Source organism: Brachionichthys hirsutus, chromosome 7 (assembly GCF_040956055.1).
Source record: "Brachionichthys hirsutus isolate HB-005 chromosome 7, CSIRO-AGI_Bhir_v1, whole genome shotgun sequence".
In the NCBI taxonomy this organism is placed as follows: Eukaryota; Metazoa; Chordata; class Actinopteri; order Lophiiformes; family Brachionichthyidae; genus Brachionichthys; species Brachionichthys hirsutus.
In genome coordinates, this window is record NC_090903.1 from 8,470,613 (window position 1) to 8,493,971 (window position 23,359).

A 23,359-nucleotide genomic window follows, 5' to 3' on the forward strand; every position below is an offset into this window, starting at 1 on the left:
GCATTCTAGACACTGAAATACAACACAGCTTTCATGACCGGGTCAGTTTTGATGACTTTATCAAAAGTCCAGCCACAGGGATAGATTCTGGTAGACATAAAACATGAGCGAAGAGCGACACCCAGTGGACATGTTTAATATGTGCACCAATCAGCCTGCCCATGGAATAAATTCACTGCAGAGCATCCCTTTTAAGCACTTTATAATGGAGTGGCTGAAAAGGAGGCCCCATTTACTCGTTTTGGTTGTGCAGGTTAATACTAAAATGACTTTAGGGGGAAAAAAGCAAGAGTCAAAAACCTTTATTTATCCACATTTATGTCACTTCATTGGGAAGGTGTTACAGGAGTTACCTTTATGAGAAGCCGATATGGATCTTTTACATTTTCTTTCTACATTGGAGGCCATTGACAAAAATGAAGGGAAATAATAAAGACAATATAACAGTGTAAACGCATGGCAATATACATGAAAGCAAAACAAGCAACGGGTATCAGTGAGAAGAAATTAAAACTGTAGGGCAAGATAATATGAACAGAACTCCTGAAGACCCTAACCTTTTCTCCTCAAACAGCTCGGCATACACCTCTACATAGCATGCAGTAAGGCACCTATCTAACACAAGGAAGAAACCTATGCTACAGTTCGAAGCACAATTGTCATTCAAATGAAATGAAAAGAAAATATTGCTCACCATGTACACTCCCATAAAAACGGTCTCAGTCCCTTTCATGTAACCCAAGCCATATCTAAAAAAATACATTAGTTTGTAAAAGATATTTTACACAGGGAAGTAAATAGAGCGCAATCCAACGGTATTCAGTAAAATCTTTTCTTGAAAAAGTGAGACCCCCCCCCCCCCCCCATAGTCTTTAGTATACACAACTTTTAATCAAACCGTGATAGATCAACATGAGCAAGAGTCACCTACAATTCTATATACAGGCATTTGACTTAGTCTCCAATGCAATAGAAAGTGACATTGCATTTTGTGTACTTATGAAACTGCAGAGTAATAAGGACACAGGCCATGTAGTAAACGCTACCCAGGTTTTTTTTTATTTCCCATCATCTTTCCGAAAGGCTAAATTTCATGTCAAAGTAGAATCATAGTGGCAGCCAGTGTTCTCTAATCTACGCAGCAGCACGAAGCCATCGTACACAAACAAGGAAACGTCCTTAATATAAACGTAGATGGCGGCTCATGGGCTGATGGAGCCACGAACAAGCCGCACGAGAACACCTGCGATATTTTAACTCCAACGCTTAACACAAATTAAAGTCATGAAATGAAAGAAGGTGGAGACGGAGCGGATCTTACTATCAAAATGTTGTTATTTTTTGCCACAGCACACTAGTCACCTATAGATATATATATATAAGAAAATCAATAAGTATTTACATTGGATCTGCAATGCTTGTCTCACATGGGTTATGTTGGCGGAAAAAGGAACTAATGAAGGAAACCGTTCACCAAATGTAGTCTGGAATAAAGTTGCAGCTGAAAAGCGCATGTTCCCATCTTAAACGGAAATTATTCACCAGAGACTCGGCGAAGGGAGGCAAAAGAGTGAACCGCGGTTTCTCCAGGTAACAATTTTATCATGTCGATCTTCAAATAATTTTCATTTTTAAAAGTTTCAAAGGACGTCCTGGAGCAAGTGAAGCACAAACATGAACAAAGGCTTCAACACAATGTATTACACCCCTCCTCAAACTGAGCGCAACGTCCCGAGTTGAGCTCTGAATACTACGTTAGTCCTACAAGACAAGCCGTTTTCTTTTTGAAGACGTAAAAGGCTGCAATGTGCTGACCTCACCGTTATTTTGTCTATGGAAGTTGGCCTGATACTTCCTGTGGCGTGGCTTTGTCAATGAGACCGTCGGAACAACAAAAACCAGGGAGAGGAGATGCCTACGGTTTGCAATGATACCACACCTGAGCGGGGGAAGGGCGCTCACTGATCTACGTGGATCCTGTGATGTCTGGACAGGGAGGACGAATGGTTAAAACCTTTTCCACACTGGGAACACCTGTACGGTTTTTCAGCAGACAGGACACGTTGTTTAGGGAAGGCATTGTTAGGGAAGCCCTTCCCCGTGGGAATGGTGCTGTACTGCTGGGGCGGCGGCGGCGGCTGGGGCGGCGGCGGCTGAGGCTGCTGTTTGCTCTCCAGGTGGACTCTCTGGTGCCTGGCCAGGGAGGAGGAGTGATTGAATCTTTTGCCACAGTGAGCGCAGGTGTAGCTCTTGCCTTCCGAGTGGACTCTTTGGTGCCGGGAAAGGGAAGAGGAATGATTGAAGCCTTTGTCACAATGGTGGCACATGTAAGGCTTGTCCCCCTGCTGGTGCACCCTCTGCTTCGGGGGGGTGCCGTAGGACAGGGCTTTCCCAGGCTGAGGCGGAGAAAACACCGGATTCTGCAGGTGGGTCTTGTGGTGGCGAGAGAGGGACGAGGAGTGATTGAAGCCTTTGTTGCAATGTCTGCAGGTGTAGGGCTTCCCTCCGGCGTGGACCTGCTGGTGTTTCTTCAGATGACGTTTGCGGACGAAGCTCTTCCTGCACATGTTGCATTTATAGGGCTTCTCGCCCGAGTGGATCCTCTGGTGCTCTCGCAGGGTGGCGGCGGCCGCAAAACACTTCCCACATTGCGCGCACCGGTGGGGTTTGTCGCCGAGCACGGCCGCGGCGTGGGTTTTCTGGTGCTGCTTTAGGTTTGACGTCGTGGCGAAACCTTTGCCGCACTGCCCACACGTGTACGGCTTCTCGCGCGCGTGGACCTCTTGGTGCTTTTTCAGGTGCCTTCTGCGGACGAAGCTTTTCCTACACTGGGTGCACTTGTAAGGCTTATCCTCCGAATGCATCTTCATGTGTTCCCTCAGAGTGATGGCGGCCGCGAAGCTCTTGCCGCACTCCGAACACCTGTGCGGCTTGTCCGGTAAATGAATCATCTGATGACACTTGAGGCTGAAGGCATCGATAACATCTTTGCCCATGATATCCACCCCGGGGGGAACGTAGGGCTTTTCTTTCATGTGGATCTTCATGTGCTGTTTGAGGCTGGCCTCCACGGCGAAGCTTTCGCCACAGTGGACACAGATGTAAGGGTTGAGGTCCTTGTGGATCTCAAAGTGTTGGTGAAGATCGGCTATGCTGCCAAAAATCTCCCCACACTCGTTGCACTGCAGGCCGTGGGCTTCGTGTATGATGACGCCGTTCTCAGACTCCACCGTCAACTCCCCGCCGTGGTCAGATTCTACTTTCACCACATGCTCACTTTCTGTCTTAAGCAACACCTCTCCCAGAAGAGCCTCGCTTCCTGTTGTCTTGATTTCCGCGCCCGTGAAGCAGTGCATCTCACTGTGTTCCACTTTAATGTAATCGTGGTCTGTCTCCGCTACAATCGCATCCACGCAGGCTACCGCTCCGAGATCTGTCCCCAATCCCTGGATCTTTAAATCGGAGCCATGAATCTCCAGCTCCAATCCACGCTTTTCTTCTGTCATGATCTCGGTTTCAGCTCCATAATGAAGGTCGACATGGCTATGGGCTATGACACACTCCGACCCAAGTGTGTCAAGGCCGGGTGTGTCACATTCAGTCTCTGACTCGGCCATGAGCACACACTCCAGCCCCACAACCTCCGTTTTCCTGCCGGATGATGACTTTAAAGGGAATCGGGTAATAAGAGATTGCTTTTGTTCAGTGGAGCACTGGTGCTCTTTTCAGTGACCTGTAAACATGGGAAATAGAGAAGAAGAAAAATCAGGTTTCAGGGTTTTTTTTTTTGGTATGGAGTAAAATGCAGGATGGATCTAAAAATAAGAAATCATAACTGGTTTACAACTTATAACCCGACCACTAAACATTCAGTAACTTGATGGACATTTAATAACACAAAGGCATCTAGTGCCCATAGAAAGAGGAGGCTAAGCAAACTATATGCCGATTTCTTTGTGTCCATAGAATGCCTAATACATTCTAAAGTATATTTTTATATTTACATGATTGTGACAAAACTTAATATTCTGAGTGGTCCAAGTAAATCTTAGGGGGATCCCAAGTTTGACACAAATTGTAAATTATTATTAGAGTATTATGTACCATTTTATATATGCTCATCCATATTTATTCAAGCTAGCTAAAAGCAGACCAATTACGAAGGTTTTTGTTAGAGATGCACAAGCTAGTAGCTAACGAAATCTTCTCTTTCTACAACTCCAATGTAATGAACGAGATACCTTAGCCAACAAGCTAATTTACCAATTTGCTAGCTCAGTTAGCGCTCGACTTTGCTTGCTAACGCAATAGATAAAATGAAATTGGACCACAGCACCACGACCGAGCTCTACTTCATGATTAATCCGCAAGCCAAAGTCCGACTGGCCATTACAATGGACTCGTCCGCCCAGCACGCAATGTGTTAATTTGGAATAAGCACATAATACAATTTATCAATGTGCGACGCATTGTTAGTAAAAGTAGGAAAGTCTTGCTAGCACCCCAAATCGGCTACAAATAGCCTCCATAGCCGCTAGTTAGCTGGCTATGATCGAAAGGGGACTGGTTAACGACGAAACAGCTTTGTGTTAATGTTAGCTGCTAATGTTTGTGATTAAGCCAGCTAACTAGCCCCGTAGCAAAACAAGTCGATTAAATACAATAATAAAGCGAATACAAACGACTTACTTTAAATTGCTGCTTGGAATATGTAATTTGATGCGATTTCTTGACACAGTTGCAACGCGGAAATCGTCTTTGTGTGAGTATTAACAGGCCATCTTGTCCGTGCCACACCAGCACTTCCAGCTAACCCAGATTACATGCTCATCTAAGATGGCTGCCACTAGCTTCGTTAGCCAACCTAGCTTCCGCCCTTCAAAACATATTGAAACAAGAGCCACCCCTAAAGCGATCTGCGAGGAAGCATACGGGGGGGAACCCACAGCGCTTACCCAAATTTATGTGCGACATAAACGGACACAATTTAACATGTAGCATGCCAGAATATGTTGTTGTAAGCTAGTGTAGGTTTGTTAGCACGCTAAGAGCCAAAGCATAATATCAACCAGGAGTTCGCTAGCAGAAACAAAGATGGCTAACCGAGTGAAAGCGACGAATGCTACGTGAAAAGCCCGGGAAATACCTCCTTTTCACCAAAGACGAGAAAACGCAAAACACAAATGCCATTGATAATAGTGATTAACAAAAATGTACCAATCAGAAAACCATGTGATGGGGACTTCAGAGCTCACGGCGGTTGTTGGCTACAAACATAGCTCTCGCTGAATGCGGCAACACACGACAGACCGCACATACGGCCTTGTCGGTGCTAGCAGCTATCCGAGGCGATATTAGCACACCGAATAGCTAAAATAGCCACGGTACCAAGCTAACGACCCAGCTAATCCAGCTTGCTAGCACTGCTCAAGTCTCCCCTCGACCACAGTGCAAGTTTATCGGTCGCAAAACATCGGAAAGGAAGCTTTGCCACGCCGCCCATGTTAAGTGCGTATTCGCATGCAAAGATGAACTGATGTAAGGAAGACGGAGGGGCCGATTGTGCGACCTACGACGAACAGATCTCCAAAGCCAAACCTAGATGATAATCAAAGCTAAAATAGTTGCTTATGCGAGCTTTTTATGCCACTAACATATTTGTCTTTTCAATATAATAAAATGTTATAAACCATGCGACTCTCGGCCTGTATTTTTCCTTTACAAAGTTCCTCACTGTTTGAACCTCCAGATGCAGAATAGAATCCAAATGGAGATATGCACAGGACTAAAAAAAAATGTTAATCCGGTAAACAAAAAGTAACATAATTCTCTCACTGTTCATGATATGGTAAGTTATAACTAGAGGACCATGTTCCACATAAGTAAACCTCAAACTGGTTTCAAATATAAAAACAATAATTGCACACCCACCCACCTTTCTGTCGTTTTATTCTTGATGTCTGAAGAGGGTAAAAATAGAATTATTTAAATGCTTTAACTTTGCTCTGGACGGCTCTGAACGCTGTGTGACTCTTCCTCTCTCTCGATCTGTGTGTTGCTGGCGCCACAGCTCAACTGGCGCCAACGCTGGACTACGGACGCACTTTAGCGAAAGCAAACATTGTCGTTTCTTGGCCTCACAGGCACCACTACTGCCCTCTACGGGCTGGGAATGGTACCGGCCAGACGCGACGCTTCGGCGAGTACCGGTAATTAAAGGGCTAGTTAGTATTTAGTTCGACCCATTTCAAGGAGGCAATGTTCTCTGACACGATGAAATCTCATATTTGTATTTCATGTTGTATTTATAGCCCATTATCGGCATCGTATTAAAAGGAGTTCACTGTGCATTGTACCGTGCCTATAATATCACATTGACTTTGGATTAATTTCAATTAAATAAGGAAGACACAGTGGGTAGCGCTGTTGCCTCACAGAAAGAAGGTTCCGGGTTTGATTCCATTCTTGTGGATTTTGTATGTTCTCCATGTGTCTGCATGGGTTCTCTCCAGGTTCCTCCGGCTTTCACCCACCAAATACATGCAGCAGTGTGTGTGTGTGTGTGTGTGTGTGTGAAATTCAATATTTTGTCAATGTGAAGTTTTAATAACAAGGGCTCTCCAGAAGGGATTGGCACTTGTCAATCTGCTTGCTTGCTAGTTTCATCTCCTTTGTTTCAGGGAGGATGTTTGTTCGACTAGTAACACCCATTCCCAGTCTATAAAACTCCCAACCAGGAATACTGGTTTTGCAGTGAGATTGCAAACACTCTGCGTCACCCTTGCTCAGTCACACCGCTACACCGATGCTGTAAGCAGCAACCAGCCTTCTCTGTGGTCATTCTGCTATAATTTCTGTTAAATCTTTTCATCGGTTGTTTCTTTAGCGTTAACGTATTCTTTTTTTTTTAATCTTGTGATAAAAATGTCCCATCCTAGCACTCTGGATTTGGACAGGCACAGCAGCATGGAGAAATCGCGTCGCTCTGCCAGTCGCAGCCAGCCCAGGACCCAGGCTGAGCGTGGGGACGTCCTTTGCGACTTCTGCAATACGAACCAGAAGGCTGAGAAGTCCTGCTTGGTGTGTCTGGCGTCTTACTGTGAGAACCACCTGCAGTCTCATTACGAGTACCCTGCCCTGATGAAGCACAAACTGGTCAAAGCTACGGGTCAGATGAGAGAGAAGATCTGTGCACAGCATGACAAGCTGATGGAGGCTTTTTGTCGAACGGATCAGACGTCGGTGTGTGTCCTCTGCATGATGGATGAACACAAACACCACAATATTGTCCCTGCTGGGACCGAGAGGACTGAGAAACAAGTGAGTGACAAAAACTTTGCGTGACGGCGATGTGAGCATTTAAATAGTGGATAACCTAATTGGGGCGAGTACAATATCATTCCTATTACAGAAACAACTTGGCACCACGCTGCACAAATCTCAACAGAGGATTGACCAAAGAATTAAAAAGTGGCAGGATCTCAGACAAGCCGTTGAATCAGTGAAGGTAAGAACAAAGTGGCCTCGCCTCATCTCGTGGCTAAAAACGTTTCCTGGTTTGCTGGTCTTCTAGTTTTCCTTCCATAATTGAATTTTAACTTTGACATTTTCTCCCCCCCCCTACGTATCCCATCAGCACTCGGCTCAAACGGTCCAAGAGGAAAACGAGCGGATCTTCACCGAGCTTCTACTTTCCTTAGAGAGGAGGTACAATGACGTCAAGGAGAAGATCCGCTCCCACGAAAAGACCACCGTCACCCAGGGGGAGCTACTGCTGGACCGCTTAGAGGAAGAGATTACTCTGCTGAGGAAGAGACACAGTGACCTGGACAAGCTCTCACACACTGACGATCACATACACTTTCTCCAGGTGAGAGTCGAGACCCTGGCCAAGACCGCAGTGGATCATTTACAAGATCAATCTCATGTCTATCTTTCTCCTCACTGCATGTCAGAGCTGGCAGAGTCTGTCGGGCCCCTCGGGATATGAGGACCTCAACAGTGTCAGCATCGCTCCATACTACTCTTTTGATTCTACCAAGAGGGCCGTTGCCACGCTGAAATTACAAGTAGAAGAAGTCTGCAAGACAGAAATGAACAACATCTCAGGAGCAGGTGGGAAACCTTTTTTCTTTCGTGTCAGATTGAGCTCATATCTCTTAGCAGAGATGTTCCTTTCAGGGCTGGATATAGTTTACTCTGTTTGCATGAAGCGTGTGCTGCTGTGTTACTTTTGAAATCCATTTCTTCATAGTGCGGGAAGTCTATATCACGCAAGAAGCAGAGGCAAAGACCGAAAGGAGAAAGTCGGTGCTGAGCAATGAACTGAAGGCAAAAGAAGAACCAAAGCCAAGGGGAGAATTAAAATTAAGAGAAGAACCAAGGACAAGAGGAGAACCTAAATTAAGAGAGGACTTCATGAAATGTGAGTTACAAGTTTGCTTTTTTTTTTACCGCCTTTGACCTGAAACTTAAAGCAGCAACTTGGCAATGCCACTCGGCAGACCTATAAAAACCCCATTAATGAAGCTGGTGAGGTCTTTTCTGTGGCGATCACTGTAGGGTCAGCCCCGCCCCTGACAAAGTGAAAACACTTAAATAGATACCCGGCACGCAGAAACAAACAAGGTATGCTGCTTGCAGAACAGGTTTGGTGAAATGTAGGAAAGCAAACTTACAGTTCAGCTTTGCAGGTGCTCTTACCTTTGCTCTACATGTGGAAAGCATTTTAAAAAATGTAGAAATTCAGATTGCTATGATTTATTTGAGTTTGAAGGAAGGGTAGCGATAATAAACTGTGACAGATACATCTAATCTCAAAGGGTATAAATGTAAAATATATATATGTATATATTAATATTAAATTGGGTGAATGACAACACAGAGTGCATTCATCTTTCTGTTCTTTTCTTTAGATGCTTCCCAGTTGATTCTGGAAGTCAACAGTGTCCACCCCAGCATTCACCTTTCTGAAGGTAATCGAACAGCTACGATGAAGACTGAGCCCAAGAACTACCCTCCACACCCAGAACGATTTGACCACTGGCAGCAGGTAAGAATCGATTGGCTGCAAGCATGACACTTTTTTTTATTTTAGCTGAAATGATCAAATCTTCTCTCCTGAATGCAGACTTAAGAGTAAACTATGCTTTTACTGTCAGGAAATGTGTTGATAAAATGGCTCCCTCTTTAGGTAGGTGAAATGTTCCCTTGGTCTGTCCTATTGTCACATTGGAACTTTTTACACACCTTTTTTTTTTGTGCTTTAGAAAATTGGCACCTAAATCGGGACTTCAATAAGCCTGTAAATGTTTGAACTTATTCAAACGATTCCCGAGTGATTGTGATTCCAACGTTGTTGCTATTGATTTCTCATGTTAATTGCCCTTTTAAGCAATATACAAAGCTGAATTTTGTCATTTGTCTCCCATTTCACCCGCTCCACTCCAGGTCTTGTGTAGGGACAGTGTGACTGGGACTCGTTGTTACTGGGAGGTCGACTGGAAGGGAACAGAGATAGACATTGCCGTTGCCTACAAAGGAATCCATCGGAAAGGCAACAGCAATGAATGCAGCCTGGGCTGGAATGATGTGTCCTGGAGTCTGTACTGCTCCGATTCCAAGCTGGCTTTTGTACACAATAATAGGAGCAAAGATATTCCAGGTCCATCGTCTGCTCGTATTGGTGTTTACCTGGATCACGCAGTGGGAATACTTGCATTTTACAATGTCTCTGATGACATGAAGCTTCTGCACAGAGTCCAAACTACTTTTACAGAGCCACTCTATCCTGCTTTCAGTGTGTGGGGTTTCGGTACTACTATCAGACTGTAGGAGAGCTGCCATAGACATTAATAAATGCACAACATTCTCACAGTTGCTGTAAAAATGCAAACAGGGCCTTGCTCTGATTCACTCACCTTTGTTTAATCTAATTTGTCCCCAAAAAATAATTATTGCTTTTTGTTGTTGTTTTGGTCCCAGAATATTAATTTGGATTGTGCTACCCTGGAGAGATGATGAATTAAAAAAAAAAAAACAATATAAAAAAGGGATTATAATGTTAATTTCTTGATGTCTCACATTGTTTTCTTGACTATTTTAGAATGTTACATGTGCTATTACATCACTAGTCAGATAAATTAAATAATGTTTCTAAATCCTTCCAAGTTTCTACTGACTTATTTTTCACTCTAAAATGGATTTGAAGCGGATGACTGATCCCACGATGCGCACACCGACATGCTGTCACGCCCATGGAAACATTCATTCACACTCATGCCAATCTATTTACCATCTTTGCTCTGTTAGTACACAAATGATCATTTGGAAATACCACTCCACTACCCGTGCAATGCAGCGGTGAAGATCAGGACATATAATCCTTGAATACCTTTAAGATTTTAAGCTTTATTTGATTGATGTGAAAAATATACACACAGTTCAAAACATGGTATTCGACAGGATCAAGCTATGATGAGCTATGAATAGATCCCAATTTTTCCGTAATAATAAGACGGTTAAAAAAATCACAAGACACTCAGCATATGTGGCTAGTGAGATGCATAAGAGAAGAAGAGCATGCAAGAAATCAATAATTATATTTGACCACCTGTAAAAAAAAAAAAAAGCGTCACTAATACATGTTCCCGTTTAAGCTCCAGGGGGCAGCAGAAACACGCGTGAGCCTTAAACATCTTCAAATCTACACCACACAAGCAGAGCGCACGTGTAGACAAAAAAGTCGTGTCGTTCTTTCTTTAAACATTAAACAGCATTTATCTCAACATTAAGCGCAGACGTTAGCGCTGTTTTTTTCGCAGAGGCGTCCGAATTTAGACAGGAACCAGTTGGATGTGGAAAAGTCACATTAGGATGCGCTTGGTTTTACCACTCTGCTCGAGAGATCAGCCTCCGAGCGCAAGAGAAAATGCAAACGCACTTTACTTCCGTCATCAGCTTTACGTTCACATCGTGCTAAAACTCTGTACACTCGGACGCATTCAAAAGTGTTTCAAAATGTGATTTAAGATGCAACCACTGATAGAGAAATACTAAATTGTGAGGCTTCCGCTCGGTTATTTACCATTTCATTCCCGCCCGCTTGGCGCGCGCTCTACTGTAAATGCAACGCACACGGCATGGAGGAGTACTACAGGCTTCCAGGGGCGGAGCTAAACAGCTGGGCCGTCTCGTGGCGGCGATGCAACTTCTGCGAGGAAACGAATCGAGCCTCCCCCCCCCCGCCGCCTCTGCATCTAAATCACCGCCTCCGAGAAGACGGCTAACGGGCCCTCGGAAATCGTGTTAACAACGGAATAACTATTATTACTCCGAAATAAGACTCCGTGTGCGGCCGGTCCGGTGGGAAGCAGGAGCCGAAGGGAAACTTCTGGCTGAGGTGGGTAACCTGTTGGGTTCGTCATCGGTAGCTCGGCGTGTGCGCAGAGAACTAACTAAACATTCAACTTTAGGAATATTTAGCGACAAAAACCTGCACTAGCGGTGATTTAACTGCGACACGACGTCACCGAAAGGACGTTTTACCAGCAGAAAACCAGCCTCATGCGATGTCTGGCCAATTAAGAAGAAAAAAATAATCATCAAAAAATAATAATGATGAAGTGATGTTGCGCAACAATGTTGTTCGGTAGTGCTGTTTGATCACGACACTGATTATTCCCTCTAAAGTTGTGTAAATACTATAATTATTATCACCCGAGCTGATTCACGCCCCCTCCCATGTTAGCAGGAAAGGAGACACGCCCCCCCCCCCATCAACCCGTCACTCTCACTAGATGTTAGTCCCACCTGAACAGGTACTGAGAGGAGGAAGAAGAAAGGGGCTGCCGGAAGATGTCTCTGTGGATGATCCTGCCTGTTAGTCTCCCAGTGCTGACCATCACCGGGATATGGGTTGTGTAAGTGTTTTTTATATATATATTTATGTAGTGGTAATTATGGAGTATATGTATTCTATCTATTAGGTCTGTAAACTACTTGCAGTAACTAAACGGTAGCAACTCGCAGCTATCGTTCCAAAGAAGCAACAAAATGTATCAGTTTCAGACATTTTGTTCCGCCTGCATAGGAAATAATAATAATAATATTTTTTTGATTCTCACATTTTAGATTCAATTAAGAAACCTAGAACATTCTTGTTGTTTGAATTCTCGCATCTATGACAAATTAGCATTTTAATAATAATACTGATATATATATATATTACAATAAATGTCGCGCTTTGCAAATGCTCATTGAGTGCACATCTTGATGTAAACGTATTGTATTTGGAGATAAAACATTTGAGTCTTCAGCTTCTCCTAACCTCCAGCAAAGCACCTCTGCATATTTACCCTGAATTCCTGGGAGCCATGGCGATTGCATGTAGATGAACTCTCTCCCAGAAGGATCTGGGATTATTGCCCCTCTCTAAAAGTCATATATGCAGTTCAGTATCTAAGCAGTACCTCCTGATTGCATTTGGGTTGAGTGGGAGAGACGGAGACGGGTGGCTCGTGTCCAAGTCGTCGTAGTTCTGCTTGGACTACGTGACACACCTGAGATGGTGTGGAAGTAGAGTAAGCATCGTAAACTGATACCGACACTGAGAACTTTCTTAAGAGCATATCCGTAAGCGTTTGGGAGGACGACCGCGGGGCTGAGCTATACTCCTGTGACGTGGTGGATATGTACAGTAGGTGGCGACGGTGCTAATGTTGTACAGTTCTTTCTTGGATGAGCATGTGCTTCTCAGGTAGAGCGTCGGCAGCAGAAGCCGTATACCTGCTGCTGACTGTTAGTCCCTTCCTTTTACTTTAACAAGCGCATCTTGTAGCTAGAAGCAGGTCTGACTTTTTGTTTCCGAGCACTGGTACACGAATACGAGACCTGTTGCATAATTCCCTCTTTTACTGTGTTACTTGCTGGGAGTGAGCTAAGTAGGGGGGGGGGGGGGGGCTTGCACTCCACATCTGGTGGCAGTGGCCAGAGAACAAACCCTCTGTGGAGCCGGAGGAGGCCTCTGGCATGTGCCAACCAAGAGTCCCGGCTTCAGCTCATTTTGCAGATCTTTTCTTGATTCAGGATATACACTCTAAAAACACAGAGTAACCATATGCAGTATTTTCCCTGAAGCATGGTGCTCACAGAATACAATGTACAACCACCTACAGGAGTAGCCAGAGTCTCGCCTATGCTGCAAACGTTGGTTTATGTATCGCACCCGTTTCCTGTGGTTTCAGGCGCGTTATTTTTATGCACATTGAGATTTTTTATAGATAAAATCTCATTCCATGAAAGACTTTCTTTCATGTCGCCGGTTCAACACTGGCTATAAAAGCATGGTCTGTTCTACTGATATATTTTTCACAAGCATGTAATCATATTTCACAACCACTGCTGCGCTTTGATAGAGGTCTAATTATTACTTGTCTTCCTCCAAACACAGTGTAGGTGCTAGTTTAGTTTTGTTCCACATGCAGCCAAAATAAGATTATTATTATTATTCCATGTGAACTTTCCCAGCGCTGCACAACTGCTGTTTTAAACTCTATTGTGCAAGGTGTCTTTCATAAACGACAGGGAAAATGTAATAACCTTCGTTGAACTTTTGTTAGCTCATTGCCGATTGGATGAATATGAAACGATTCAGACCAATGAGAATGCCCGTAGCATTTCACGTCACAAATTCATGGCAAGAACACCGGAAGGAATTAAAGTTGAAGGCTGTGCACGAGTTGGGAAAACGTGCTGCAAAGAAACAAACAACTTGAAGTACCAATTGTGAAGAGTGTAAATACGAATATAACCTCTAGTCTTCTCAGAAGCAAAGCATTGAGGAAAAACTGACTGAATTCAAAATAGTAAGGTAACTTATCTTACGTCAATGTATTTTGTTTTTCTTTTGTCTTTGACCCTCTAAGATGGGGACAAAGTGATAAGAGAGTCATTTTAGGTTTAATAATTATTTTAGGTTGAAGGTGGGGTGGCTAACGGTGCTGTGTCTCTTGCAGGTATGTGGTGGCGCTGTACAACCAGCACATCTGCCCCATGGATAACTGGTAGGTTACATCATCCCTCCTGCACGTTGCTGCAGTACCGCTGCTGACCGTGAAACGTGCCTTTAGTCTTTGTCCTGGGTTTGAATTCAGGTTGTACAACCAGACATGTGAAGAAGAGCTGGTGATGCAGAGCGGCCCAACCCTGTGTTGCACACTAGACAACGTGCCTCTCATCAGGTCAGTGAGACCCCCTCACAAGGACCCGGCCCTTCCTCCCTCCTTCAGTCCCTTTGTCTCCTTTCTTTGTTTCTAGTTTCAGACAGAAAACAGGAACACTTTCCCATTGCTTCACAAAACCCCTTATGGCATATTGTTGATTAATAATAATTTGAAAAAAGCCCTTTTCAAGGAGGCAGCTCTCCTGAGTGTGTGGCTGCGTGTGTGTGTGCGTTCTGGAAATAACTCGAGGGCTGAGATATTCATCCTGCCACCGTGGCAGTTCAGAGGCCTGTGTGTAAACACGCGTAGAGAGGAATCGGTTTACATTTGGGAGGAAATCAAGACAGTCCTGCACCCAACGGGGTTTCAACATCAGAGGCCAGCAGCAGAGTGTAAATACAAACAAACTAGAGACAATCAGTAAAAAATACAAGCGAACGTTTTTCCCATAAGTATTAAATATCCCTCAAAGATCAGTTAAAATGAACAGAAACTTCAAATCTCTAACTATTTTATGTTATGATTCATAATTAAGGTAATCTTAACGAAGGCAGTGCTGCCGTTGTGGAACGACTTGTACTCGTATATCAAGGTATTGCTGTACATTAAAGAATAGTTTATAACTCATAGGTTTGAGTAGTAGCTCTTATCCATTTACTAAAGGATGTGCTTTGGTGAAAAGGATGTGCTTTGCAAAGGCCTTCACAGGATGACCTGTGAAGGCCTTTGCAGGAAACAGGCACTCAGGCACAGGCAGTCTGTGTTGACTGTCTGCCGCCTTCCCTCTAACAAACATTTCCTATTCCTCGAGCAGAGGCAGGAGGTAAAATGTCAAATACTTGAAGTTGGGAGGGTGGAAGGATGGTTCCACCCTCCACTTCCATAGTGTATGGGTCAAAATGCAATTGAATAAACATGCCATATTTCAGAGTGCTCAACATGGGAGGGGAATTCATTGCGCTTTGTACTATGTGTAGGTTGAAACGCAGTATTTCTTCTATTTATTTCTGTGTACTCTCTCTTGCAGTAAATGTGGGACTCTCCCTCCAGAGAGCTGCTTCTTCAGTCTTCTCTGCAGCACTGGGTCGTTCATGGGTAAGGCATTACGTGCAGATGGCATCAATACACGCACGCACGCATGTATCGCATCACGAATGGCATTCTGAGTAGCAGGACTTCGGCTGATTTTACTTTGCGACTGATCTATTGATTTTGTCAAGGCTTCATGTACGTTTGTTTCCATCTGATATTCTTCTTTTCTGATTTAACCTGTAAATAAGAACTCAAAACAATGATGAATATAAAAGGAGCGACCGCTTTAAGATCCAATGGCTATTATGTCCCAAAAGCAATGGTGCCACACGAGATTAATCCTTACAATAATAATTACTTAATCCATCACACTATTTTGGGTAAGCCTGCTAACATACAAACGGAAAAAAACTGGCTAGAACGTTACCTGCTCGACTGGGTTAGAAATACCAGTCTTGTGTAAGACCCACGACAACGATGACGAACGTCCCGTGAAAAACCTTTCATGCGCTCCTTTGAAATTAAATGAAGGGTGGGCGTGTTGGGGAGAGGACAACATTTCACTTCATTCATTCATCTTGAATGCGAGACGATCGTAATTATCTCCTCTTCAGCCACTTATCCAAAATACAGGTCAGGTGATTCAGGTTGACTCTACAAAAGGCGGATGGAACACGTAGCTGAAGTTGAATGTTGGTACCGGTAATTTAAAAAAAAAAAAAAAAGACCACAATTTAACTGAAAGAACTTTAATCCTTTTCAACAAATATTTACTTGTTCCAACCTCTCGACTGCAAGTCTTTGCTGCTTTTCTTTGTTTTCCAGGACGAAAAAGGAAAATGTCTTTTTTGAACGTGACTAAACACCAACCCGCACCTTTTTATAATCCACGAGCGGAGCCGGAATAATTGTCACTTAGCTCCTGTGCCAGTTGATTTATGTCTTGTCTTGTAGACGGCACCTGCTACAGGTGGATAAAATGGAGTCGGTGAAGATGGTGGTATTTTCTCTCCCTCTATCCCAGTCCCTGCCAGCGTAAACACACACACACACACACACCAGGACTCACGGACAACGTGTGTGTTCTTTCTCAGCATACTCCCTGTGGGAGAGAATGCGTCTGGGTGTTTACGTTGAAAGTATCTCCTTGTTGGGACAAAGGGGTTTAACTAATTGCACAGCTGTAGGAACGGGCTCTTGCGCACGTGGGCGCACTAATTATAGAAATCATTTATGCCTACGTGTGACCGAGCGTTTTTAATTAAATGTGTCTTTTCAAGGCTGACGTAACAATGGCAGTTAAGTGCACGGAAATGTGCTTAAGTGCTTCCTCCACTCGAGTGCTTCCTGGGTTCAGGAAAAACCCAGAATGGTCGACTGTGGTGGTGGTGGTGACGATATGTAAACGTGTTGCTATTGTTGAGCTGTCAGACAACGTTTTGTCCTGACCCACTGATCGCAGGTGGAGGGCATTTATCCTGCAAAAGCCATTGGCAAAGAAAGCGTGATGTTTTAGGAACCTGTGATCCCTCAGGAGGGCAGCTTCAAAAGAATGTTCCACAACCCAACCCACAAAAATGTGTTTTGTAGAGTGGACTTGGTGACGGAAAGTAAAGGGAAAATTCCTTTCCCTTAACCTTCAGGCAGCGCTTGCCTCATCTCATGATCAGTGCTGACTGCCAGAGGTCCAGGCAGCTCATTCATACTGAAGAGAAACTCATTTATTGGAAACGGGACTAAAACGCCAGCCAGCCAGTCTGCAGCAGACGGACCGAGACGCCGTAATGCAATGAAGGAAGCTGCAGTCGACTTTCCTGTCCTTTCAGCATCGGTGTGTTCTTCAGTTAAAGAATTATTTTGCCAACATTCTCGTGTTGTGGAACGGAGAGTAGTTTACATTCACAAAGTAGGGCTTGAGATCAAACATTGATTCTGATATACGTTGTTAAGAAGGAATGCAACTCAAACAGTTCTGGATGGATCTTGACGAAAGGAGATGTTGGGAATCTTACCAGGACCGGTTGATTAAATGTTGGTGACGATCCACAAGAGATCCTGGATTATGGATTGCTTCGAAATTCTCAATTTGACATTGAAAACCCCATTTATGGTTTACGCCAACCTTTTACCCCCCCCCCCCCCCCCCCCCCCCCCCCATGCTCATATGCCACTTACCCACTGCTTCCTTCTTCTCGTATTCCCACTTGTTAGTCGGAGAAATCAACTTGTGTTGCGCTTAAGTAGCTTCCAGGGTGTTCATGTGTATTTGGTCTGGCTGCAATAAAATAAATACAATTAGCGCTAACATTGGAAGTGGTATTTTTCCTCCTTTATGTGCTGAGCTACCAATAACGTTCTCTTTTTCCCTGCCTCTGTGTTTCTTCCCGTCTCTCTGTAGTTATGGTGATCGTGCTGTTCCGTTATGCCCACGTCATTGAAAAGCACCAGAACTGTGTCCTCAATACGGCGAGTCTGTCCACGGGCTGGATCTGTGCCGCTGGACTCATCATGGTCGGCAACTTCCAGGTACGGCGATCCAGACTTACCTGTCCACGAAACCTGCCTGATAAAATGCAACAGCAAAAGTTAAAATATAGGAAAAGATAAATTACTATTATAAAGCCATCTATTGGGATCAGTTGATTGCATTAATGATTAGTGGAATGACGATGCTAATTGTTTTTAATAAAGGTTTCAAGCAAAACTCCCAGAATTGTTTTAGATGTGAGTATTTGTCACTTTTGGATTGTTGGTCAGCCAATAATAAGAGATGTGATTAATGACATTTAATCATTCAGGGTTCTGCATAATGAGCGTTTTTATACCATCATGAAAACAATGGTCCTGATCAGAGCTCTCTCTGCAACGTCTCCGTGATTCTCTCTGACGTTCAGGCTCGTGATCACGGCCCTCCGTCTTGGTCTTTCTTTGATCTTCGTCTAAAGACTCTTCTTGTGAAGAAATCCAAGCTGAATTCATTCCCTGCAGATATTTGCTCTTTCTACTAGTTTAAATATTTGTTTGTGTGTGTGTGTGTGTGTGTGTATGGTGAAGGGTAAGATATTTCGTAAAAAGCAGGACTCAAAGATAAAATTCCATCCTTACAATTCTGGTTTTGTCCTCCAACGTTTCCAAGAATGTTGAAACGCTGTTTGTTGCTCGCCTTCCATTTGTGATACTAAATCTAAAATATGTGGCTAATTAAGCTTTGAATGAAAACCCGTTTCGTTAGAAATGTTAATAACATTTCCTTTGTTTGCTTATAAGTTTCTGGATTTAGATGTTTAGGTTCAGACTACTACAGGCTGCCGTATCTTTCATATCTATTTATCCTGGGACATTTTCATGTATTATTCACCAAGTCGTTTGCCCTTGAAGTTGAAACACGAGTGGAGCGAGGATGCCTGAGCTCTTTATATTGGACTGTGCTGAACTACGGTAGATGTTTTCTACAGGCGGCGTCGCATCCTTATCTGTTCATTTCTCACATTCACTGTGTGATGAAGAAGAGTTGCAGAGAAGGGTGCGTGGAATGGACGTTTCTCTGCTAACGCACAAAGGCTGTCTTCCCGCTTCTTCTCCTCGACCTCAGTCACGAAGAACTGGGAAGAATTTTATGGTTAGAGCCAGGGGGGGAAGTGAGTCATCTAGACAGGCCATGCATGGAGAAGAGAAGAGAAGAGCAGAGCAGAGCAGAGCAGGGCAGGGCAGGGCAGAGCAGAGCAGGGCAGAGCAGGGCAGAGCAGGGCAGACAGTGTGTGCAGCACAGGCTCCAACTGTAATCAGTCGCAGAGCAGAGCTCAGCGACTCGCATGCAGATTTGCATCTCTTATACTCAGACATATTACTGTGAAATGGAAGTGGAGCCACTCGATCATTGCTGGTAAACGGATTGTTTTAGGTCATGTGGCGGGATATAGTTTCTGCTGCGGAGCAGTCGGGTGAGACGGCAGCCCGTTCTGATGATCACAGTGTGTCGAGGCGCATGGCGACATGCTCGGTGGTTGAACTGCTTTAGCTTCGAGCTGCATGCTATTTAAGGCTTTGGCAGGTAAGCTGAGGTGTAGCTGCCGGGGCTTTTCCTGACGGATGGTTCAATGGTTGGGGCAGAAAGGCAGATAAATAGAGCAGATGAATACCGGTCTGATAAACGGCATGTATGTAAAACAGGAAACATGAACTTCCTACCAGCTCAGCTCTAAATTTCACAAAGGAAAATGCAATATCTACTAAAAAAAACAAGGGGCAGAGTTAAAATTGCCCAGATGTTTATTCCACAGAAGAAATATGTATTTACAAATATTTATACAAGCCAGTCTGTTTAAAGGATGAGTCATTTGTTATGAATGAGTCATTCTCATATTGCTGTCACCGTTGGATCGCTTAGCAGCAGAAAACTGTCTGCTAGTGTTATCAATCTGCTGGTGTTTACCTACAAAAAAATAAATGTCACTGTTTCCACGTCTTAGTTTATATGATTTTGTAAAGTATGACTTGTTTGCTGTCTTTCTTTCACCCTGAATGAACGTTTGCTTGTCGCTACAGTAGATGGAGAGTTAATGAAATACAAATTGTGTTGTAGAGGAGGAGAACTATATTACATATAGAATTCCCGATGTCAAATATGCTTGAAGAAGAACCTGTGAAAGGTGTGCATCCTTTGTTTGGCTTTGATTCCGCTCTCATCTTCAGTTCTAGCTCTAAACATGGCAATGCGAATGTAAGCAAAGGTTAATTCTGCTGTGTGTGTGTGTGTGTGTGTTTCTCTTATTGCATTATCTGGAAATTATATTTGCAAATTGAAGGATTAGCCTATTGCACAAAGATGTCCAGCATGTACTAGCTAGCTCATTGGACAAATGGCTTCGAGGGTAAACTAGACTGCTTCCGGGCTGTTATCCGAATGATCTCTGAGAATCCTGCGGCATGGAGGGACACCGAGCCCAAACTAGCATTTAGCGTTAGCCAAGAAAAGCCATTGTTAGTCCTTGGCGGCGTGTTAGTCACACGCTCCTGTGTACCTCTTTTGAGTATTGTTTCTTCCCGTTCTTGTGACCAGCAGGAGACAGAAGGCGTTGCGTTGCTCGCTGTGGCCGTCGCAACACGCCGCCCACTTTATTCCTCTTTGGCTCCTCATTGAAGGAAGGCTGAAAGACTTCTAACAGTTGGCTGCTCGGCAAAGAATGATCTGAGCCAGAGGCTTCACGCGGGAGCCATGCCCCCCCCCCCCCCTGACCATTTTCTTCGTATCCTAGGTGGATAATGCCAAAGTTCTCCACTATATCGGCGTAGGCATCGCCTTCCCCACCAGTATGCTGTTTGTGTGCCTGCAGTCAGCGCTGACGTACCAACTGGCCAAGACCCAGAGGGAGTACAACGTGGCCCGCCTCCGGCTCTGCATGAGTCTGCTGGCCTTCGTCGTCTTGGTGCTCAGTATCCTCTACAGCAGGCGTGGGCAAACTAAGGCCCGGGGGCCATATACGGCCCGTTGGGATTTTTAATCCGGCCCGCCTTCATGTAATGGCTTTTACATGTCATTTGTATTAGTTCACACATCGGTTCCTGGCCCCGCCCCTCTGTCAAATGTTAGAACCCACTGTGGCCCGCGAGTCAAAAGGTTTGCCCCCCCCCTGCTCTACAGTCACAGGCAGATGGCAGCCTTGAAGGTATAACACTGACCCGAGTAAGCACAGAGACATCCCTTCTGTTCTATCACAGCAACCCCCCAGTCATGAAATGTCACATCCTTCATTTTTATGGGAGGGGCCATTATTTATAGTCCTCATGGAGTCAAACTGATCAGTTTCACAATGACGCCACCAGATATTGTTTAAAGTAAGTTTTGGGGAATATTCATATTTGCTCTTTGTGTTTAAATATAATAATATAAGTATAGATCGCTTCCTGAAACACATTAACAACTGTTACGTCTTTGGTGTTGGAACAACATCATGACGTTTTCGAGGCTGTGTCTGTCTAGTCGGCGTCGGCCTTTAGCTGGTGCTACGTCTCTCTGCCTTGGTCTGGATGTTCTCCCACGCTGCTTTGCTGTTGTCCTTGACCGTGTTTTCAGGCTTGGTGTTTTTCTACCAGGAGAGCTTCGTCCTGCAGCATGCATCGGCCGTCCTGGAATGGTTGTTCTGCGTTAATATCATGCTGTTTCACGGGACCTTCGCCTTTGAGTTCGCCGGCATGTCAAGAGACACGATGGCGGTGCTGGCCAGAGGTGGGACTTTGGGATCCGCTGGGAGAGAGCACAAGGTGAATGCACTGGGCCCACTGGGAGGGTCCGGTTCACACTCGCAGCCGCATCCACACCAACCGGAAAACATGGCCGTACCATAGCCTTGATGCCACACAGGCGACTTGCTTATTGAGTTCAAACTCTGGTTGTAGAGTGACTTTAATTGTTCATTTCCAGCCACAAGTGTCTGAAGCTTTGCAATGAACCGGAGCAGTGCAGTCGCTGAGTGGATTCTGCTGTTTCAGCTGCAGGAGTTAGCCATTACCAGTGGAGAGCGCTGCTGGTGCATCCGAGCTTGCTGCCTCGAAAGATCTCCTTTGCATTTTGCACATTGTGTAATCGTGATGCCAGAACGCCGGGCCTGACATCAGTGACAGGCAGAGGAGTATTCTGTCAGCCAGATTAAGACAATGTACCGACCCGCTGTCATCTGGTAACCTGCCTCAGTCAGTGTTCAGTAGGTTTACGTGAAGCTTTTGATGTTTGTAATGGAGAGAAGGCTGCTGGACAGCCAGGTGGAGGCCAGGCAGGGAGGGAGAGGGAGAACGAGAACAATGTCAGACCCGAGCTTTGCTTTTCCAACAATGGATGAATGCTTTCTGGCTGCTTCTTCTGTTACCGGTTGATCAGTTTATAAGCTAACTGGAAGAAGGCCATAAAGATTGATTATTAGCTGTTAATGATGTGGCTCTGTGTCTGCTGGATATGTGAGCAGGCTGTAAAATCCTCCCATCAGTTGGTTTCATGGTCGTCAATTATCCGTTTTAAACACACAATCCTAACACCAGAGTATCTCCGGGGCCCACAGCCTGTGCTTCTGTGTCTGGATGCTCTCGGTGTTGCACCATATCACTATTTTATCTGCTCTCGGAACATGCGGCAAACTTGATGCATGGCAAATTCAAGACTTGGATGGTGGAGTAATAAAAAAGTTCCCTTCTGCCTCTCTGGAGGGATGAATGCATTTAATAAAACCAAAACAAGCAGAGCTCGAGTCATCTTCCTCTCTGCAGAGACTATGAAAAGAGGGATGATGTGGTGTCCAGAGGGTTGAATGTGTTCCAGCTAATTCAAGCCAGAGCTCACTTTATTGGGTTTGATGAGGAGCCGCTGCACAGGGAGGAGCAGAACCTTCTGTTAATGCTTCACCGTCTTCCTTTGTTAACATCAGAAACTGACAGATCACGTCTGAGCGGTGAAGTGGAACAAACGGAAAATAAAGTTTCGTCGACTTCAGCCTCCATCTGTAGAACGGAACATACCAAATATCGGCTCCCCTGCCGTAACGGTGCTAAAACACAAATCTCTTCCCGTCACTTCCCACTAAGGTTAACTGTGATTCCACTATGTCATAAGTGTAAGCAATAAAAGTACCGGTAAGCTAAGGAGTCGGTCCCGGGCTTGACCAGAAGAGCAGCCTAACCCTCTACGGATATTCATACGTTGATTGTGATCATTGACTTCCTCTGACATTCTGTGTTGTAACAGAATTCCTGGTTATATTCTTAGGAAATGTTCAGCGTCTCAGTGTAATATTAAACATTCTTGGCTCTCTGGTGAAAAACCAGAGCAAGTATTTAGTTTATTATGGTGCCAGTCTTGCATCTTGCCTCGTATCACTATTCGTGCCAGTATTCTATGTACAAATGTTTAGTTGCCGTTCAAACCCAGTTTTAAATTCTGTTACAGGGGGACTTGTGACTTAATGTCAGGAGATTAGAACCTTGTGCATGGAGCTGGCCACACCGCTGATCACCTGCTTCCCTCTAGTGGTCACATTGTGTATTGCACTAGTGGTGCTTCCAGCTCAGCTCACACATTCGACTACGTTGTTCATCCACTGCTAAGAACATTTAGCTGA

The 23,359-nt window shown here is 44.6% G+C and overlaps 3 protein-coding genes across 3 annotated transcripts; 2 read left to right on the forward strand and 1 right to left on the reverse strand.

The window, feature by feature from the left end:
- Window positions 1-858: 858 nt before the first annotated feature.
- si:ch211-198a12.6 (uncharacterized protein LOC563253 homolog) lies at window positions 859-6,036 on the reverse strand. The gene is made up of 2 exons (XM_068741082.1): window positions 5,936-6,036; window positions 859-3,733 (listed from the first exon to the last, which is right to left on the reverse strand). Exon 2 carries the CDS (start codon window positions 3,615-3,617, stop codon window positions 1,959-1,961), a length of 1,659 nt encoding a protein of 552 aa, XP_068597183.1. The 5' UTR covers window positions 3,618-3,733; window positions 5,936-6,036; the 3' UTR covers window positions 859-1,958.
- Window positions 6,037-6,924: 888 nt separating this feature from the next.
- ftr14l (finTRIM family, member 14-like) lies at window positions 6,925-10,159 on the forward strand. The gene is made up of 7 exons (XM_068741083.1): window positions 6,925-7,320; window positions 7,412-7,507; window positions 7,637-7,870; window positions 7,956-8,115; window positions 8,255-8,425; window positions 8,916-9,052; window positions 9,451-10,159. Exons 1-7 carry the CDS (start codon window positions 6,925-6,927, stop codon window positions 9,832-9,834), a joined length of 1,578 nt encoding a protein of 525 aa, XP_068597184.1. The 3' UTR covers window positions 9,835-10,159.
- A 1,697-nt stretch (window positions 10,160-11,856) lies between these two features.
- zgc:154058 (Transmembrane protein 150A-like) lies at window positions 11,857-21,599 on the forward strand. Its single transcript, XM_068741616.1, has 7 exons — window positions 11,857-11,921; window positions 14,016-14,063; window positions 14,154-14,240; window positions 15,250-15,317; window positions 17,653-17,780; window positions 20,510-20,687; window positions 21,328-21,599. Exons 1-7 carry the CDS (start codon window positions 11,857-11,859, stop codon window positions 21,597-21,599), a joined length of 846 nt encoding a protein of 281 aa, XP_068597717.1.
- Window positions 21,600-23,359: the final 1,760 nt, after the last annotated feature.

Coding starts and splice junctions, on each gene's coding strand:
- si:ch211-198a12.6 (XM_068741082.1), bottom strand. CDS start 3,617: ATGGCCGAGTCAGAGACTGAATGTGACACACCCGGCCTTGACACACTT.
- ftr14l (XM_068741083.1), top strand. CDS start 6,925: ATGTCCCATCCTAGCACTCTGGATTTGGACAGGCACAGCAGCATGGAG. Junction 8,116..8,254: donor GAACAACATCTCAGGAGCAG/GTGGGAAACCTT, acceptor ATTTCTTCATAG/TGCGGGAAGTCTATATCACG. Junction 8,426..8,915: donor AAGAGAGGACTTCATGAAAT/GTGAGTTACAAG, acceptor TCTTTTCTTTAG/ATGCTTCCCAGTTGATTCTG.
- zgc:154058 (XM_068741616.1), top strand. CDS start 11,857: ATGTCTCTGTGGATGATCCTGCCTGTTAGTCTCCCAGTGCTGACCATC. Junction 14,241..15,249: donor GACAACGTGCCTCTCATCAG/GTCAGTGAGACC, acceptor TCTCTCTTGCAG/TAAATGTGGGACTCTCCCTC. Junction 15,318..17,652: donor CAGCACTGGGTCGTTCATGG/GTAAGGCATTAC, acceptor GTCTCTCTGTAG/TTATGGTGATCGTGCTGTTC.